Source organism: Corapipo altera, unplaced genomic scaffold, assembly GCF_003945725.1.
Source record: "Corapipo altera isolate COAL_440 unplaced genomic scaffold, ASM394572v1 57, whole genome shotgun sequence".
Classification (NCBI taxonomy): domain Eukaryota; kingdom Metazoa; phylum Chordata; class Aves; order Passeriformes; family Pipridae; genus Corapipo; species Corapipo altera.
In genome coordinates this window covers 3,030,823-3,052,163 of record NW_020884905.1, presented here as the reverse complement: position 1 = coordinate 3,052,163, position 21,341 = coordinate 3,030,823, and the positions used below count along the sequence as shown (strand labels likewise).

Sequence of the window (21,341 nt, the reverse complement as noted above, 5' to 3'; positions counted from 1 at the left end):
CCTAGCATTCAAAAAGTAAAATAAAATTTTATTGGATTTTCTGAAAACCATGAAGATATCTCTTGCACTAGGCCTGCTAAAGGCTTATGTACTTACAATCCTTAATTATTTGAGAGAGATTTAGAGGTCTCCCTCTCTGAGTCACAAAAGCAGAGAGAAAGAGGTGTGCAATAATTTGTAATTCACATATGCACCGTGAGAAGGGGAGCAAAGACAACACAGAACCAGTGAAAGGCTTACTGCTAGGATCTTCAGACTGACAGTCACGCGGTCTTGCCAGACAAAGCAGATGATGTGGGGCAGGTACAAGGTGAAGTAGATGACTCCACTGCAGGCAGCTGCCAGATTTGCTTTGGAGAAGAAGGTGCTGAACAAGAAACACTGCATTATGGTGGCTGTGGTGAATGTCAGCAGGAATAGAAAGAAGAGAAGTGGATTGCTATAATGTAGTACTTGTCCACGCTGTAAGCAAAAGGAAAACAGAAAAATTTATAAGTATTGCTGCTTTCTGAACTGGTAGAAAAGGTCAGAATTGTCATTGACATGTAACATGTAATGAGTAATAAGCCAGTCCTTCTTACCTAATATGACTTCTAACTCTCCCAGGTAGTATTTTCAACCACGGAGGTCATTACAATCACAAATCCTTCATCTAACTTTATCCCTGTTCCTGGATTGTGACTTCAGGTTAGTACAATAGGTTGTGGAGTTTATATTCCTATTCGATGACTGAATTAAGATCATAACTGACTGAAAATAGACATTGTGTCCCTGTCTTAATAAGTAAATAATTCCAAGCAAGATGCGCCTGCCTGGAAACTCATACATTTTAAATAAAAGTATTAAAGTTAATAATAAAGTTTCATTGATCTTTTCTCATCCTCTCCTCAATCCACTTGCTCTACACACAGAAAAGACAATGTAAGGAAGTGTGACAAAACACCTTTAAAAAGCCAACAACAAAACCACAGGAAATTATAAAGCTTCTGCACCTAAATGATATTCAAACTCCAGAAGTGTATCACAGCTGAGAAAGCCAAGTGAAGTTTCTCAGAGATCTCTGTGTACTAACTGACCCACTGGGTGAACTTTTATCAATCCTTCTTCATTAGAGCTTTTGTAGATGCTCCCTCTCAAGAAGAGCATGAACTGCTGCCAATTATCTATTTACTCCTAAAAAAACAATGTTGAGATCTATTTATTAGGTCAACTTACATAAAGCTCAAATAGCTCTTTAAGGCTATAAATAGGTGTCAATGTTGTTGCAACATCCCACAGAGCCTCACAGATTGACTTCTCTATCAAGAGTGATGCAATGTCTCATAAGGATGTATTTACAGAGGTGCCTTACATGGGCATGGTGAAATCTCAGAAAGGAAGTGAATTACAGGTAAAGTACATTCCTCTCTGATATTAATTCCCTCATGATTTTTAATTAAACCAGTGTAGCAAATAAATTAATCTCTCTATACACCCAAGCTGTAATGGAACCACCAGGAACTAGAACAACACACCAGGGAATGTTGATAAGACAAAGCAGAGCGAACTCTAATTGTGCATTTATACCAATATCAGTTCCCCACATCAGAAAAGATGCAAGGGTATTCTTCCTTATCAAAATGCTACAGATTTATATAATCAAATATAGCAGCAAGCTCTAAATATAGAGATTGATTCTCAGGTAAATAAGAGATAGTCCTCAAAGACAACATCCAAACTGTACTGAAAATTTACAAAATCACGGTAATCCTGAGCCACCAAAGCAAAAGGTGGGTTGCTTTTTTTTTTTATGTTTTCCTGAAAGTTGTGTTCTTGCAGTCTCTTCTTCCACTGAAACAGTGGTACAATTTCTAAGCAGGCAAGGACTGGATATTATACATGAATCACATATAGTGAGTTACAAGATTAAAATTTTTCAAATTACTATCTCTTTGATTTAAAGCAATGACTACTATTTATTGGGAGATGTGCATCTGCCTATAGAAAATACAATACACAGAGAAATCATCCTGATGGATTGTTCTATGAGGGATCTCACAATTAATCTCTGCTAGTGAATTTATGGTTCTGTCTCTGCCAAGTGCTGATGCCATTATGAGATCTGCTTAGAAGAATGTGCCAGCTATGTGCCCTGATCTGAACAGGCCATCACTATTCACATCTCCCTATCAAATGGCTACTCTTCTTTCTCAACAGTAAACTGGTATCAGCAGTGCAAACACAACAGTGAGTTTGAGAGAAGCAATCCTTACCATAATCAGTACTGTGAGGAGGAATGTGCTCCCAGTCATCATGAGAAAGCTGTCTAGGAACCAAGTGCACCAAATCACCCCATTAGTTATACCCCTGTTCTTCATAGCCTCTTTCAGACGCATTTCCTTCTCCAGCACTATACTCTTTACAGTCATGGACACTGAATATATCCAAGCTAGCACCATGAAGATGGGGAAGGCGCGGTTCAGGGTGATCATGAAGCTACCAAAGCAAGAAGGAAGAAATAAATTAAATTTAGGTAAAACAGAGAAATATTGAGATGAAAGGCAAAAGGAGTAGGGAAGAATGCATTCACTAAATACGGAACTGAAAATTCTCAGTCTAAACATCAGTAACATGTCACTAGTGAACTTCTCCAGCATCCTAAATATTAATGAACTAATGGTTGCTGCATTCCCATGAGACAGATAAATGTTATTCCTATTTTACAAAGAAGTTCTGAGGGTTATTGATGGCTACAAAATACGTGGTCGTTCATGAAAATACAGCTCTCTTCACAGCGAATTCCCATAATGCTTTTACTATTATCTACAATGAATATTTTAAGACATATGCTAATGTTAGCAATTTAGGAGTATCACTGTCTTTTTATGCTCCTAAAATTCACTGGCAAAAGAATCAAACAAATTAACCACTAACAGTACCCGAGGTTGCCAGCAAGGTTGCTGAAATTCATACAAACCATGACTCAGGGTATTGGATCTAGCTGAGATGGAGTTAATTTTCCCCATAGCAGCCCTCACAGTGCTGGGCTTTGCATTGGTAGCTAGAAAGGTGTTGATAACACATCAGCATTTTGGCTACTGTTGAGCCGTGCTGGCACAGCATCAACACCAAGAACACCAAGGCTCTTTACTAAAGAGCCTTATCTTGACCCACAAGTTGTTTTCCATCTTCATTTCTTCCCTTGCTTAAGGAAGGGAGTGATAGAGCAGCTTGGTGGGCACCTGGCATCCAGTCAAGGTCAACTCACCACAGTCCTTCTTGGCACCCAGCATGGGGTGAGACAGCAGCAGTTTTACATAAGTGTGCTATAGTTATAGTAGTTATTAAGTAGCAAGGTCCTGTGCAGGACACAGAGTTTGTCAGCTGCACTGCTTATCTCTTTATTTTGCTGAGTCTGGGAACATGTTAACACAACAAATGTCTCTGTTGCTTCGCCCTGGCATTGATGGCCTTTTGCTGTGCTGGAGGAGTTATCTTGTGAAGAAGATGAGGGAATACATCTCCCTCTCCCTAGCTGTGATTGATGTGGATGGTTTTATTATTCAGGCTCCCAGGGTCCTTTTCCATCCTTATGTGAGGTGTTTAATTACTATTACTAATTAACACTGCCAGCATATTATGGGGTTTGTGGAATCTCGTGTTGTCTTGGTGTATGAGAAAGCAAATTCTGTGTGAGGGGATAATGAAATGTGCCCTGGCAGGGCAGTGAGCAGTGGGTCCCTGGGTGGCAGGGCATATGGAAGGATTTGGGCAGGTTCCTAGTGGTTATCACTTCCATACCTTGGGACTTCACACCTGAACGGGCAACCAAACCTAGCAAAGTGACACATCACCTGATGGGAGGGTGCCTGCCCACCCCACCGAAAACCAGTAGCTTCTTGCCCTGTACCGGAGCCTGGCCTGTGCCCACAGAGCTGGGGTTCAGTACTCTCAGACTCACAGTTGAGGCAGGGACCCAAACTGCATCTGAGGACACTATGGCTGAGATAGGGACCCAAACAGCAACTACAGGAATTGCCCCAGTAGTGAAAAAGAAAAGGTGGATAAGGAGAACAACAGGTCCATATCATTGACTAGACAGGGGGAAAGAAGAAGAGGGAGAGGCAGAAGGAGACAGAAAGGGAGAGTCTAATCAAGAAGACAGTCCTTAACAAAGAAATTGAAGAAAGGAGTGAGAGAATTTAAACAGGAAAAAGAAATTACCCAGTGAGATTTTGGGGTGAAAAAGCTGAAAACATTTTCTGTGAATTCGGCATCGCAATTTTTCAATGAATTTACCCTAAACCAAAATGGAGTTGATTCTTTAAAGGCCAAGAGCTCAGAGTTGCTAAAAATTGGATGTTGCCTGGATGCAACAAAGGCCAGGATTGGGATTAGGGATACAATCTTGGCAAAGGTGGCTTCTGGAGTTTGGGTTATGACAGGATAAGGAAAAAAATGAGATTTATAAAGTTACATCTCAGTTATTGCTCTTGTATATACACTTTAGGACTAAGATTAATTCTGGTGCTTGAGAGTCTTAAACCATCCAGCAATCCAAGCATTCAACAGAATTAAGACAAACTGCTTTTACTCACACATCATCCACAAAACATGGATATGGCATTTGCTGCAGATAAATTCCCAATGGCACTTCAGTAGTGGTCTGGGTCTTTATAATCCCATGCTCAATCATGTCTTGGAGATACGCAAAACCTCCCCAGATATAACGTAAATCATCCACAGGATCAGCTCTTGGACCAGGATCCCAGTACCTCAAAAGAAATTTCACATGGAAATCATTCTGCACTGCATTACATAGTAACTATTAACAAAACCAGTTGGATTTCACTTATGTATCTAATGTAGGTTCTAATATCCTTATATTCATGTTATGGCAGGTAAGAACTGAGAAGCAACCATCACTCACCTGTCTTTGATTTTGTTCGTTTTCTCCACTGCATCTATGTCCATCCGGATCTTGTATGTCACATGTGGTGGGAGATTGCTGGTTGTAGGTTCTAGGTCTGGAAAAATCACACCAGCCCAGAATTTGTTTTCCTCCAGTAGATAAAGGGCTTGATGAGTCAGTTGAGTTTCATCAAGATAACCTTCAAATTTATCCAAGGTCAAGCACTACAAATAATTACAGAGAGAATAGATTAGTAAGAGGTATACATTAAAGCAAACATGAGTGCTTGAAAATAGAAAAGGGAGGTAGGTTCATCTGAAGTAGTTGCTATTTTCAGCTTTAAAAGTTTATGGTGAAACTATTAAAAGTTGACTTTCCCTCCCCATCCTTAGTCTAGTTCTTATGACAAATCCAAAACACCCAGCATTATCAATATAAGCTCAGAAACGTAATTCTTCCTAAAAGGAAAATAAACCAAAACCCTATACTTCTCAGGTTTAGCATTGTTGTGGTCAGTGTGAGTGGATGGAAAAATTTTGAAAGCAGCTTATTTCTGATATTTAAGGATTGCTTCCTCCAAGCTCAAGACATTTCCATCCTGATAAGTAAGAAATCAAGCAATGGTGGCCACAAAAGCAGGAGCTGCTGTTGCAATTTAAGCATGACAGGGCAAATTTAGACATACCTGTACAAAATGTATAGCTAGCATTATGTTCCACATTAATGAATTAGATAGATTGAAAGAATTTTTATAAATATATTTAAGCCACTGTAATCATCCAGACATGGACACATGAACTCTGCCGCTTGGACTGTGCTTGGAAGATTCCCTCAAAAAGGCAAATATCTGAATTGGAAAGGCTAAAGCTGCAGCACTGCTGAGGTCTCGGTATCAGGAACCGTTTCCAAAGTCCTCATCCAGGAGATAAAATTAACTCAGCTATAAAATAAATCTGGCCACGAGAACTCTTTGGCAGTCCATTTGAAACAAATCATTATCCTTTTTCAAGTTTTTGCTGTAGTCTTTGAGGTTACCATAAGAGTATTCTCAGCTGCACCACAGCTTGCAGCAGAGATTTGGAGTCTCCAAACATAGTTGCTGGCAGCACACCTCTCCTCATTGCATACTATAGTAAGGAGTAGGATGTCCCTGAAAGGGAGCTATTTGTTCTCATTGTGTTTGGCATGGTGGGAAGACATTCTCAAATGCTAACAACTCAGTGTAAACAGCAGACTTAAAAGAATAAGCTCATTACAAAGAATGCTAGGACACAAAGATCTATTACCAGGTACAGTAACTGCCCTGATATTGTGGATGTTCCAGCACTGACCTGCTGCAAGCAATACATTTCACTCAGTTTGAGTAAGAAATAATTCTGCTAACGTGATGCAAAAAGATCACCAAAAGAATCAGCAGAGCTTTGTGCAAAGCCTTTATTGCTCCCTCTTGCAATAGCTGTAGGAAGGCAGATACACTCTCAGTTCCTGTCTTCTCGCAAGGGATGAATGGTCTTTTAGCCTGAACCAGATTGAAATTAGGTTTAGTCCTGTTGGTTATAACTAGTACCAATCTTCACTGTGAGCTTGAGCTCAGCTTATTTACTCATGGAATAATAACTAAATATTTATTTTTCTTTCAGCGATGCTTGTAAGATGTAATTGATCTCTACAAAGACCCTGACTCTCATACGGTAAGTGCTGAGTTCCCAAGTATTAAGTCCTCTAAAAAATATAACCTTTTTCACATTAGACATAGCTTGATGAACCCATCAGTAAGCTGGATTGCCTATACCAGAGTAACCTCTCATTCAAAGTATCTTCACAATGCCTTGATATTTTAATCTACATCTTTAGCATTTTTTATTTACGTAATTAAACTTCACTCACTTCCTGCACTGCGGCTCTCAAAAATCCTCAGAGGGCATCACTGAAAACAACATGTTAGAGTAGAGGGGTACAGATTTCAGGAAAGAGAGACAGACATCTTGTCAGAAGTGGCTACAGAACAAGCAGAAACTCCCTCATTGACTTCAATGGAATTTTGGTCTGGTGCTTAAAAACCTGAAGGGTGACTTACCAAAGAACTATTAGTTTCTCTGGTCCTGATCTTGCTGAAATTAGTGGCCTGTTGATTATTAGTACTTACAAAACAATACTTCCTTGAGGTTTTACATTCTTCTTCTGCCTTTCAGCATTCAAGTGTGTTCAGACATTCAAGTAACATTTTGAATATAGAATTAAAGATCATCAAATTGAACTTCTTTGCATAATAATAAGCATTGATGTTCTTGTACCACTGTATTATTTAAAACATATGCTTTTAATAATGAGATTAAATTTGAAACAAATGAAGATGTCTTATGATTTCAACGTTCTTGTCTATTACCACAGACCCCAGTACTGCCTAACCAAGTTTAAGATATCCTCTACAAGTATTCCCAGTGGGGGTGAGGCTGACCTTACCTCCAAATACTGACTGAGCAAACGCAGAACTTGGTCTGCAGCACTGAAGATGTTCCGCCAGTCAAAGTCTGTCATTCCCTTCTCGCGGCTCCTCGGAGATCCATTGTGGAGAAAGTTGATTATGTGTTCAGCGGTTAAGCCTTCAGCACCCAGCTGGCTGTTCAAGAAGTCCCTCACTGTAGGGTGCTTCAGAGAGTCCTGAAGAAACACACCAGGACAGCTTCACTACAGTGATTGCCTTTCTAGCCCTGTTTAGCTAGAAAGGTTTCCATTTCCATAGCTCTTTCAAGACAGAAAGAAGTGTGAAAGGGTATGCTAAGGACTTAATTTTACAAATGAGTAATTGCATAACTGGATGTGAGATTTGAAGAATGGATGAAAAGAAATTTACCCTTGACTATTGCATTGCTTCCTTCTAAGCAAGAGGATATGTTACAAATGTCTAATTCAACATAGAAAAATGAGGGAAAACAAATGTTTTTTCTAGTATGAACTGCTTTATAAACTTTAACTATGGACAGTAATCGCAGCTGATCAAAGTCAAATCTAAGAGATGAGGAAATAAGCAACTTCCCACAGTAGTAAACTGTTGGCCCAGCAAAAGCATGGTCCTACTGCCTTCTTTGCCTGTACCAAATCCAAGAATATCAAGTTGTTTGTTCTTGAAGAACATTTTGGAGAGGTGAGGAAGCAGCAGTTGCTGCCTTTATTAAGAAGTCATTAGCCAGATTCTTGACTGCTCAGATCTGAGGTCTGGTCACAGAGATGCTCTAATGCATCTATGACTTGCCTTCAAACCAAGCTCAGTAAGCAAGCCTACAGCTTTGAAGGCCACAGATTCCTTGCTGCAAAGGCTGTGCTTCCAGCCAAACCTTTCTAATTAATTGTCTTTTCCACTAGTAAAAATAAAGGATGGTGAAAGGCTGATCTTACTGAGGATCCCTGCTAAGTTATAACATACACGGATCATGTTCATTTGCAGGCTGTTTTGAAAGAAGTACCACAGCTGAGGTCCTATTTCTTCCCAAGCTTTGGTCAACAGTCTGATGCGTTCCAGTTCCTCAAAAGTGGTGTTTGCCTGATGAAAAAAACAGCAGAAAAGAGTGTTAGAAGTCTAAGGAGATAAACAGACAGAATTTATGATCCATCTAGGATTCAGTGATAGTAAATTATGGGAAATCCATAATTTACAAATGCTGTAATTTTTACCTTCAAAACTAAATAAACGTGTTAAAATAGCAGAAATGTTAATAATCCTCAGAAAAACAACCTGTAAAATCCAACCAGAATCAAAGTCACTTAGGTTAAAATTATGTTGTACATGTAATGGAAAAAACAAGTGCACATTAATCCTAGTTAACTATAATTCCTTTACATAGTCAGATTTTAGGTAGAATTATTTATTCCTTTCTTTTCCCCCTGGATTATTTCTCTCCATCAAGAACTAAAAAGAAAGGTGATGCAGGTAGATGAATGAATGGGAGGCAATTGCAGAAGACAGGTACTCCCGTAGTTAAGATACTAGTTAAGAGTTGAAATGCTGGACTGCTCTAAATCTGATGTTCTCCTGTGTGAATTATAAGCAGCAGTTCTGTGCCTTGTATAGATGAGAGTAAGTGAGTTGCTGGTTGGTTATGAGGTGACCAAAACCTAGGTCACATGTGACCTTGATTTAATTGCTCAGATTCATTTCACCCAACTTCAAGCATTTCACTGAAGTCCAGGCTTCATCCTATTTTCATTACGTGAAAATTATTAATCATTTCAACAGATACAATACTAAACCATGATGTTGTTACTGGTTTGCAGTCTCTCAGTGTTAGGTCTCAATGAGTCTGTCCAAGCCTCACAGCTGCCCCATTTAAATATTTACAGGCACAGAGCTGTTCATTTTCCTACCTCTGTAAAATAAATATAAATATTACTATTTTTACTACTATAAATATGGAATCATGCCAACAAAAGGTTGCTTCAGTGAGCTGGAAAAAGCATGTAGCGTGGACCAAGATGGGATGAATCAGTGAAGATCTGTCTCCTGTTTTTTAAACAAAGAGTAACTGTCCTTCCTCTGATTGCCATCAGAAAAAAAGGAGTTCTGAGAAGAAAATCTAATTAGACTGAGGTAGCTGTGTCACTGTTTTTCAAAAGGTGTTTTAGGATGCAATTTTTTTAGAAATACACACTTTTGCATTTCAAAACTTCTTACATTTTTTAGGATTTGCCGTACAGAAGGTGAATCAGGAGCAAAGAGAATTTTTCCCATCAGCAGGGGCTTCACAGCACTCCAGGCTATTTTGGTTAAAGGGTTTGATTCCAAGTTCTGGATCAATGCATTACAAAAGGGTGCTAAAGACAGAAAGAAACACAGTCTTTATGTAACCTTACTCAAATCCTACTATATATAACATCCTGCCAGGCTTTTTATTGGCAGTATAGACAGTTTAAAGCATTTTGAATCTGAACGGGTTAAAGTACATTCTGCGACATAGAAGTACAACATCTGAATAGATAGAAAAGACTATTAAGTAGATGTTGGAGTTGTAAAGTACACACTATGGAAATTGGAAGGCACACATAAATAACCATTTGAAATTTGCTGTATTCCATGGTATCTCAAATGGAAGGAAACCAGACAGCTCAAAACTCACTGAGCAATTTGGAGCTTTAATTGTTTGACTTCTAATGACTTAGTTCCTTTGTATTGTAGTTGATACTGATACAAAGTGGACCCAGCAGGCTTGGATGTTGAACTCTGGAACAGTTCAGAATTGGATCCTACAATAATTTAGAATTAAACATTTTAATGTAAATATTTTTATCTTACTCCTGCACTATGAAGTCATTAGTTTACTTGGATAACATGCAATTACTTTGTTCCTCAGTGAAGAAATGAAGTACCCAGCCTTTACAGGTCTTTTGAAGGTTCAGACAAAAGTAGAGCCAAGTATCAACACAAACAGGGAAAGGTAGGAGTCTCTCTATAAGCAAAGTGCTCATCTGTACTTCATGACTGTGCAACATATGTATCACAGCAGAAGGGACACGGAAATATACTGCCAGCTATAACATGGATGGTAGTACAGAAAAAATTGCTGGTGAGCTCAGCGTAGAGAAAAACTAAACGGCAAATGAAAAAGGACATAGTAAAAAGATAAAACAACAAAAGGTAAAAAAATTGGTTCCTCTTTGCATTCTCTCTTATCACTGTAGCAAGAAGTGAGGAAATCAAAGCTGAAATATTTTCTATGTAAAATACAATCATGCTGTAGAATATTTTTACTACAAAATATATGTACTTCTATGCAGGAAGAGAACAGCCACCCTGTATCAAATGGAGTATTATTTAAAAAGAGAGATTTTTAAATTCCTGTGCTCCAGGCCATCAAACAAGTTAAAAGAAAAAAATAGAATTTAGAAAAAGTATTTTGGAGAAAAGTAGTTCCAGAATGCAGCACTGTCTTTTCCTAATTCTTCTTCAGAGGCATCTTTTTCTTAGTTGTATCAGTAGCATATAATAGAAGATAAAGTAGAGGGATTGTCTTTAATTACGATGATGACTATATTTATGCCTCCATATTAAAAGCAAATGCATATTTCTGGGCTTCTCTCCTTCCAGCTATGAAGTAAGTATGAAGTAAAATCATTTCACCTGTCTCTAATTTCCTGAATCAACTGCTTAAAAATGTTATTTTATAAAAGGAACAGTGGTACTCTAATGAAAGTTGCACCTGTCTACAGTCTCTTAATGGTGTGGTGGAAAAACTTACTCGTTGTATTATCATAAAGATAACTGGATTTCTTCTTTGATGAGTCAATCCCCAGGAAAGCTTTGTAGTTGTTATCTTCATACCAGTTGAAGGAAAGCACTCTGGATCCACCTCCTTCTGGATAGCCACAGAAAAGATCCGACAGGGAACTCACCAACTGGCCTAAGGATTCTGGCCTTCCAGCTTGTAGCAATGGTTGCAGGACCATCAAAAGGTCCTGAACACTTGGCTTCCTGGCCAGCTGCAGTAAAACAAGACTTTATTAATTGCAACCCTCAAAGGAGGTTAATTATCTGCTGAGGTCTCAGTTGTGCCCAGACGGTGAAGCACAGATGCAGTCAGAACCACATCCTTTTATCTCCTCTGTCCTGGTCACTGGCGTCATATTCAGTTTTTGTTCTTTCATATCTTTTCTGAAGAAACGAATACACTTCATAATTGCCAATGCTTATGTCTACATTTATTCTGTAATAAGAGAATGATTTTTTAAGGAATCAGTTCTTCCAAACAAATCTCTTTTCCTTCTGGTAAAGCAGGTAACTGGAACATAAAAAGAACAAAGGAAAACAAGAACTATGTGCTATGCAGAAAAGTCATCTATTATTAGACCGCTTACCTTTTGCACCGCGTGGGAGACATTAGACAGCACCCTCCCCCAGGCCCTCAGGTCAGCACCTGGCGAGTTTCTGTCCAACACAGTGGGAAGCTGTGAATACATAAGAAATACAGATGAGTTTTGTTTATTTTCTACATGACAACAGCCATTACAGTAAGAAGAAAATCCAGATGGCATCTCTTTAGCTCAAATACTTCGAGTTATTTGGAACATTATCTTGTGGGGCCACAAATCCAGTACCCATGTGCAGACTCACACAGTAGCCTGTGTGTTTTTTCTAATACAAGGCTGAAACAATCATAGTCCACTAAAAATATAGCTTGGGATTTGTTTTGCTCATCTAAGCTCAACATACCAAAAGGTAAAAAAATGAAGGAGGAACGTAGGAACTGGGATTTCTGAGAATTTGCTTCTCACAGAGGCTACTCTTCCAGTGAGATCTACAGACTTTCGGTAACTTCCAAATTTAGCAAAGGTTGTGATACAGAAGTCCCCATTTGCCACGGAGGTAAATAACTTGGAGTACTTCATACTTCAGAGATTTGCTGATTTTGGAGACAGTCTGGTCCTCACTGTCAGACCTGACAGAAACCAGTGCTTTCCCAGCTCCTGCAGACTGACCAAATTGCCTTTCCAGCAGAAGTTAACACTTTAGGTATTAATGGCTTAAAAGAAACAGGTGACAACATGGTGTGCTTGTCATATACCACTTTGCATCACTGCATCCTTCTTTGTCAGCTGTCTAAAGAATCACATATGCATTTGGAGATAGCACTTTTGAGGCTTTCTCAGGTATATATATTTCTTCTGCTATTACAAAAAAAAAAATACAAGGCTGGACTTGCAAACAGCTAGACTGTAATGCTTAGGAGACAAGCCCCTAAAAAGCCTTCCCCAAAACTGCCCAGCTATACACCCTACTGATTGCCTGCCATTCCCTTCAGTCAGTAGGTGGTTAAGAAAGCAAAGGACAGCTGCACTGTGTAGGGACCTAGCAGGGAGTCACAGAGGCAAGAGTTTTTATGGAAAGCTTATGTTAGCATGTTCTGGTCTGTCACTTGCACTTCTGGCAGGAGCTATACACATACAGTGCTTAAAAATACACTTTTCTTGTCCCCTTAGGGGAAACAGTCTCTGCAATACAAGGCTCTTGAAGCACTTGCCATAACCTGGCCTTTTTGAAACTGTGAGGAACAGGTATTGTAAAAACCTGTAAAATAGCTGGGTAGCATAGTGTGCATATTCACATAAAGCTATCTTAGAAGTACTGTAGCATTAATTCTGTGCTACTTCTGCAAGAATCATATGTATGAAAATATAAGAGTATATTTTTACAAATGGAAACCAGCAGCTTTAAGTAGCTCACCACAGATTCTTATCAGGATTGGTAAAATCACATGGGCACAATGACTGACCATCAGTGCTACAATAATCAGTGACTTGCTGGTGTGTCAATTAAAGCTTCTGGCATATTCTGTTCTCAGTTCTGAGCAACTCAGAGTTGAATAAAATCCATGTTAAATCAATGATGATGCTACACTGCTGTGGCAGAAAAGTCCAATCAATACTTCCTATGTAACTTTAGCAGTTGTTTATATATCCTGTCTGGTTCTATATGGCAAACTGACAATGTATTGGTTTCATGACCCTAAATTACAAGCTGAAAAACAGCAAATTAAATTCAGTGTTGAAAAAGGAAAAGCATGATCATAGAGAAAACAAACATGAAAGATGTATACACAGTGCTGGACTCTAAGTTCACTATCATAAGGCAAGAGACCCTGGAGTCTTTATGAATAGTGGCCTGAAGGCACCATATCAGCATGCAGAATATAAATGAAATATCAGAAAAATATCAGGAAAAGAACACAGAAGTAAAGGAAGAAAAAAACCCCACACCAGTATGCCTATATATATATATGTATATATTTATATATATTTATATATATACAATTTATACGTTATTATATATTTAAAAGTAAATATATCAATGTTTATTTATATGTATAAAATGGCATAGTATCTCCATAGTAAACCAAGTTTGCAGATGTGGTTATAACACAAAGAAGGGCAATGAAAATGAACAGAGGTGAGGAAAAGCTTCAATAGAGAGATGAAAGCCAGTACAACTCCCCAGTTTGTTTCACCTCTTTTTACTAAAAAAGCTCACATGGCTATGTCAAGTCAAGCTGCAACACGGTTTTAACTGCAGCATAAAATTCTGTCATGCTGGATGGAACAAAGATAGAATGGGTTGTACGAGATATTTTCAGAACCCTCAGCAAGGTCCCTTGCTCTTGCTATACACCGTTTTGCTACACAGATGGAAAGACCAGATAAGTTCCACACAAACTTTGATTTTAAGATTGCATTTCAGTCTCTTAGTTCTGCTTTACTGTGAATTTCATCTGTTTCATCCCAAAGCATACTCAGAACTGCCTAGTGTCCTGCTGATGGTAGGTTAATTATCCCACACCCATATCCTTACATTTGCAGGGGTAAATAAACAAAGACCACTTGGAAAATTGGTGACGTATTACCAAAAGTTCTTGAAGGGCAGCGAAATATCAACCAAAATAAATTACAACATAAGGCAGGATGATTATGTTAACACTTACCAGCTGAAATAACTTAAAGAAATCAACGTTTGCATACAAGGCATCTTCTACTCTCTGTAGACTTTCCTGGGACAAAGCACACATGGCCTTGTGTACAGAAGGAAGACCTCTTCGGCTGCTGAAGATAATAAAGCGGTCCAGGAGCACCTCACTGCAAGCAATGTCCTTCAGAGTCAAGTTAGGGACACCATAGGCAAACTGCAACCAAAACCAATGTTTCATTTACTGTTGTGAAACCTTCATGCTCCTCAGAAACAATCAGAACTTATCACAAGCGGGCACCTTGACACCAGTCCCTGCTAATATTTTAATGAACGGTAGAAAGATGTGGTCAGCTGGAGCATCAACTCCTGAATCACTTCCACTTGATATTATGCTAGATCACCTTGCCTTCAGTCACATTTTTCCTTCTCTCATTAGTGATTCTTTCTTCCATTACAAAAGTTCTTGTGAGTTGCCTTCCCTTCCTCTGTCATCTAAGCACACATGAAGTCATGCCACCCATTCTTGTGGCTAAGGAGGGAGAGCTACAGCTTGCTTGAAATTATTTTCCCAGTACTAACCAATGGTGCTACATCCCTCTACCATTTGTGTTTAGGTTGGTTATGCCTTTGCTGTCAATTGTGTAAAAAAAAAAAAAAAAAGGGCCAATTCCACTAAATCTCAAGCTTGATTTCCCTATGATTTTATTTCATAGTGATGACTATTCCACCGCAATGCTTCCCCACAGCCATTATTCATTGTCACTGTGCACAGCATACAGCCAGGATTTACAAAGCCTTTTTTATCATTAAATCACACCCATCTACTGATTACCACTTCTAATATAAACATGGAACAGAAAAAGCTCCAATTTTTATCTTTAGTGTTCAACCACTGGCAACAGATTAGTTTATAGTTAAACGAATGTAAATGCAGAATGACTCCATAGAATCTTCAAACACTGTTGTTATGGAATGCTCTTGATAGTCTACTAAAATCAGTTCCACTTATTTTATAAGGGACAGAATATATGGCAATATAACAAAAAGTAGCACTGGAAATTGCTCCTGAGCTAATGTTCCCATCCTGTCTCCATCTCCTTTCACAGTACAAATTTTAAGGGAAAAAGCTCAGAACACTTTGATGGCTGTAAATGCCTCCTGTGTTTGAGACAAACACAGACCTTCAGACAAATGAGAACTATGCACTGACACAATATCATTAGGCTAAATGAATTTAATAAGCTGCATGGAAAGAGATATTGTCAAAGTCTACCCAGAATATAATTTTCTTTAGAAAAACAATCTGCTGAGCATTCTAATCTCTAAGACATATGGATCAAAACAAACATACCACACCCATACCAGGTCAGACATAAGCACATATTTGTTTCTTATTTAAGCAAATTAGGAAGTTCATCTAAGAGATTCTGAACATTATCAAAATTTTCTATCTGCAAATGTCCTATAGTTAGCAGCTGAGACTTGTTTGGTGGTGCCTGTAAAGAGAATATTTAAACACACAAAGGAATGAGAAAAAACTTAATTCAGTTGCTTTGGAGAGAAGGTTCAAGCTTGAGGAGTTATTCATTAAGTGCTTTATCTGTCAGAAGCTATCACAAAAGTGCAAGTGTGGCTGTGGAAAGTCAGCATCCAGAACAGAAAAGGCGGAGAGGTCTAGTACAACATTATATTTTGTCTACCATGACTGCCCTGAGTTCCAGCTTATGGAGCTGCAGTTGAGGAAAAAAAAAAAAGAAAAAAAGAAAGACATCTGAGCTACAGATAGATTGTGTATTGGAATTATGATGCAAAAAAGGGGATGTGGATTTCTAGCAGAAGTGTCTGAGAGGCGCTATCATAACTACAGCTGTACTCATATAAAGGCATTGTTAACATGAGAGAGAGCCTGGAGAGAGGCAGAATGCAAAAGAGGGAATACAGCTGACAGATACAGTCTGTCTTGCTAAAAACTTTCAAAACCAAACACTCCTGCCCTCCCTCAAATTGGAACATTTGAATTTGAATTAACTGAATTTATGCCAGTGGAAGAATTTGCTTATTTGTTCAGTCTCTTACGTCCTGGGGCCGTGTGTGATAAGAAGGGTATTTTTCAGCCATATATGCCTCATCTGTCATGGTCCTCATCATGCAGGGTGAACTGCAATGAAACAGGGTTGCACATAGAGGCAGCCTGGGAGCCTTGCTTTGACTTGTGAAAAGAGGAAACAGTGACATTAACATCATTGAGAAGGATAAACATATTAAAAAAAAGAAAAAAGAAAGGTTATTTACAAACTGTAACTGCATTTCAAGAATGTTCATGAACAGATGGGATTAGAAAAACATCAAACCTCCGCCCTTCCAATTTTTCCGGTAGGGTGGGCTGCTGCCAATCTTTCCTGAACTTATTGTGTTTTAACATCAGTCTCTTATCCTTATCTTAAAATGACTCAAAAAAGTAGGCCCTCAGAGGGAAACTTCAATACTTTTTTTTTTTTTAATCAATGTGTCACTGTTTGGTTGAAGCTGGCAAGATGAAGTCCAAATTATTTTTTCAGCTAGTTGGCTGTTTGATCAGGTTTAGCTTTCAGCTCTGTGTGTCATTTCCTGACTCCCAGGCGGCTCAGACCTAGATCTGCAGCCAGCTGTTGGCAACAGTCAGGCTTTTGTAAACAAGTTGCTTTCAGTTTGATCAGCTCTGTGCCATCAGAGCGAGGGGGAAAGCGTGTACAGCAATATGCAAGCAAACAGAGGGCAGAGCAGCACCAAGAACTAGAGATGAAGCATCATGGTTGAGGATTAAGACTACCATAGATCTAGAGTCTAGTTACGGCTCTGCAACTTCTACCTCAACCATATGTAAGTCCAGCCCAAGAAACTTGCCTGTCAAGAAGGTCCCTACAGGTACTAAGCAATTTGTCTCCTACATGAAATAAAGTGTTCAATTCCCATTGAAAATAATTCTCTTGTCATCTCTTGAAAATTATGAGATTAGTTTTTCTGCATCAGTTTCCCCTGGAGGAATTATTCACAGCACTTCCTTCCCTCACAGCTGTAAATCAGCTCTGGTGAGATGATCTTGTATCCCTGAGATTACTGCTACCAAGAAAACTGTATGGAGGACAGCAAAAGTGGTATTTAACACAAGATCTCCTCCAGCTTCCTGTCTAACAAATGTTCAGATTTCTTTAATTTCCAGCATAAAGAGAACTACATCTCTTTCTGCATCAGCATAGAAAATACAGCAGAAAGACATCAGCCGGTTTCAATCATACTTTCAGTGGTGGTGTTGAAATCTTCAGTCCTGCATACATTTGCAAGCAGAGGCTTTAACAGTAGAAGAATGAATGCCACTGGGGAGCTAATAGAAACTAATACAGCAGCACTCAGTTCTCCTGACACAGCAGATCTCTGCTGAAGAAGAGGTTAGGGACAAAAAGGGAAAGAGAAGCCCAGCAGGATATCTGTATATATTCTTCTTGTCACAAGCAGCAAGGAAGCAAATTTTCACCATCTCAGCTGATATGGAGGTGTGAAAATAAGTAGGATGTATCAATTGACACTGGCTTTGGTATGATCTTGTGGTATTGCTTCATGATAAAGTGAGGAGAGGGGCGGGCTTCCCCGGTATTAATCAAGAATACAGCAGATAAGTAATCTGACTACTGGTCACACCAGTTGGAATTTGTGATGCAAAAAAAGGAAGTGCATGCAAGTGCATGAATGCCCTCCCTCTTTCTGGCCACACACAGTTCCAGCATTTGTGTTTTATGTGGCAGTGAAAAAGACGAATTGTGTCTTTCAGCCTCAGTTATTCACTCGTTTCCACCCACACACTACGGCACTGTAGAAATTGTTCCAGAACTCCGATTCAGCAACATTCATTCATTAATACAGCATTCCCCACAGAGCTCCCAGCCACCAGTACATGCAGAGGCAGAAACAGCCTGGACTTTGTCAAACGGTCCTCTGCTTTGCTGCTTCAGGAGGGATTTGACTTGCAGTTTTCACTCTGAATTTTCTGAGCAGATCTATTATTCAATCAGAATCTACAAAAGTGGACCTGTTTCTCCACTGGCACCTATTCATGATGTGAGACAATGCCAAAAAGCCACCATATTACTCTGTTGACATTGGGGCAGAGAATTTAAATAATAAATTAAAAACCTCCAAAAATTCTCTCTGGCTGTTCATCAGGACTGTCTCAAAAGGATGCTTTATGCTTTTGAGTCAAGTCTTCAGTCATGGGAATGGATGCATTGTGTGGCAGTATCGTTTCTTGATGCTCATTATTTGGAAGGAACAACAGCACTGAACAAATATGTACATTTAATGCATATTCAAAATGCTTTTTAAAAGACAAAACAAACATCTCTTCTTCTAGATTCACAAAAAACAGAGGGAGAAGTTGTACAAACAACCCATAAGACATTAGGTGCTCTAAGCCTAAGGCTCTCACTGAGGCTACTTCGCACATCCAACTCGTAAGATTCTTTCCTCACAGTAACAACTTGGTAACTGTTAAACTCTACCCACCTGTTCAGGGCGAACTTGAGCATTAATAAGCTGGAAAACAACAAAATCTGAGAGGCCAACATTTTCCAGCAAGAAGGAGGTGAGGGTCTCCCCATCTTTCAAAATGTCTAGAATTCGTATTCCTCTTCCTGGATGAAGAAAGAAATCCACAGATCAGTGAGACATCAAACAAAGGAAGTTAAAGAACAACTCAAACCTGCAAAAAGAATGTACTTTGGTTCTTATACTTAGTAGTGACTAACAGGGTCTAAAATTATTCTTGCAATTCAAAATCATTTTAATCCTTTGTTGGGGAATGATAATCAGAAAATGCTGAGTGTTCTGACTTGGCATATCTGATCTCTCAAAGGTATTTCAGACTAGAGCCACAGCAATGGGTGCACTGAAAGCAGCCTTGACTGCATTTGAAAGTGTCTGCCTTTTTTCAATGCAATGTTTTATTTTAAATGTTCAGATTCAAGTACGCTATTGTTGTTAGTGTCCTTCCTTCTGGGTCTTGTGTAAATAACTTTAGCCAAACCTTTACATTTACACTAATTTATCACTCACTGTCAACTAATTTTAGCTAGTTAATCTTATTCTCTAGCATTGCAGAAGTGACCATTGAGAATCTTCCATGAGAAAAAACTCAGTTTCCTTGGAAAAGCACAAATTGTAGTTTCTGCTTCATATTAAACTAGATTAGCAACTACTAAACAAAAAGCTGGCAAATCTTCAGGCAAACCAATGAGACTATCTGCTGTTAAATTAGACTCATATAAGAGGTCACCAAATTTCCCTAATCCTGCCTATAACAATATTCAAAATACTGCTGCTCATAAAGTTAAACAGTGCCAACCTTTTTTAACTTGTCTGTGTTACAAATCATACCAATGGGAATTATACCTCAGTATGTTCCAAGAGAAAGCTTGGGAAGTTAATGCTGCTCATGTCCATTGACTACTACAGCCTTTTTAAAAGGTAGTTCACACAGCATCAAGAAACTCTGGTAAAGAAAGCTTGAAAAGCACTAGTTCTAGTCTTCAGGCAATTGAAACTGCCAGGAACAGCACATATCCTACAGACATGGGGAATGTAGCTTTAGACATCTCCACATAAACATGCACAAATGTGCTGCTGGGGGTCTCCATTCTGTGAGTTAAGCAGAGTCTTACCAGAGTTTGCCAACTAACTTCCACAATTCCATCTGCAATAAGCATATTCTGGCCTAGGGCTGTAGGGGCTGAGCAGGACTTCTTCAATTGTTCCTCTATGTATTTATTCAAGCAGTAAACACTGAGAACAATAGTAGGCGTCTGTCCCTCATATTGTCACTGATGCCTTTCCTGGCACCCAGGCATCACAGAGGAAAAAGCACACTACAAGAACACATCAAATGTGTCAGTGCAAGGGGACAATGGGACAAGGAAGGAGGACTCAAGAGATCTGGTTTAAGGAATCAGCAAAAGGAGCAATCTCAACTCTGACATTTGCTAAATGGCAAAGGATTTGAGAATGGGACATATCAATTCTCAAAGCCAGTCCAGTTTTATGCCTTTAGTTTTAGGGGTATCTTTTCATATTCTGTACTTTAAGTCCAAATATTAAATAAAAATTTATTATTATACCATTTCCTATTTTCTCCCAAGACTGTGTTTTGAATTTGGAAGGTTGTTTTAAATAAAAATTAATGCAGTCAATTTGCTTTTTCAGTCTTCTTTATGTTTATAATGCCTTCTCTTTCAAAACACATAATCAAAACAAGGGGAAAGTGTTTCCTTCTTCACTGTTCCAAACCTGTTTTAGGTAACACTTCTAACAAAGTACCTCTAAGCACTTCTCTGGGTTATGCTTCTAGTATATGTTCAGGCATGTTCCCAGCTTTCCATTCCTCTGCATCTTCCAGGACGCTTTCTTACTGCTTCTACCTCTACTGTAATAATTAATAATGAAATCTCTTCAGCCACAAGTTTTACTTGGGGTGGTGAGAAATCCAAACTTTTGGGTTTTGAGTTTTGTCGACTGTTACTTAAGGATGATGACTGTAGAATGGAGTTGACTGCCTCTCTCCCTTCTCTTAAATGACAGGTGTTACAACACTGAGTGTGTTTTAATTTACCCTAACAGTAAGCAGAGTAATGACTACATGTCAAATATATTATAATGTTGCCACTCTGCAGCGTAACTACTATCCAGTTCTCAGAGAGAAAAATTAAGTAGTCTAAAGGATATAGACAAAACAATTACCTGCAATTCTTTCAGGATTAGTTCTCATTGTTTCCATAAACTGAGTCATAATGATCAGTTCTTCCCAGATTCTGCCAAGGTCATGGATTTCAGGGCCTTCCAGTAAAAGCTCCTGAGCATCTTTATATACCCTTGCAAGGCTGAAAGGAGAAAGTGTACAAACAATAATTTAAGACTGATGACTCTTGAGAATCTTTTATATTTAAAAAAAAAAAAAAGGCAATGTTGACTTTCTCTGTG

The 21,341-nt window shown here is 38.8% G+C and overlaps 1 protein-coding gene across 1 annotated transcript in view; it reads right to left on the bottom strand.

Moving 5' to 3' along the window:
• Positions 1–21,341, bottom strand: part of ABCA4 (ATP binding cassette subfamily A member 4) — a 72,485-nt gene that overhangs the window by 39,186 nt on the left and 11,958 nt on the right. Inside the window, exons 7-18 of the mRNA XM_027651430.1 lie at positions 21,102–21,241; positions 18,876–19,003; positions 14,356–14,553; positions 11,738–11,827; positions 11,122–11,362; positions 9,561–9,700; positions 8,316–8,432; positions 7,355–7,552; positions 4,910–5,115; positions 4,578–4,754; positions 2,253–2,475; positions 241–462 (exon numbers count right to left, since the gene is read on the bottom strand). Coding sequence (XP_027507231.1) covers positions 241–462; positions 2,253–2,475; positions 4,578–4,754; positions 4,910–5,115; positions 7,355–7,552; positions 8,316–8,432; positions 9,561–9,700; positions 11,122–11,362; positions 11,738–11,827; positions 14,356–14,553; positions 18,876–19,003; positions 21,102–21,241 — 2,080 coding nt within the window. The remainder of the gene's footprint in view (positions 1–240; positions 463–2,252; positions 2,476–4,577; positions 4,755–4,909; positions 5,116–7,354; positions 7,553–8,315; positions 8,433–9,560; positions 9,701–11,121; positions 11,363–11,737; positions 11,828–14,355; positions 14,554–18,875; positions 19,004–21,101; positions 21,242–21,341) is intronic.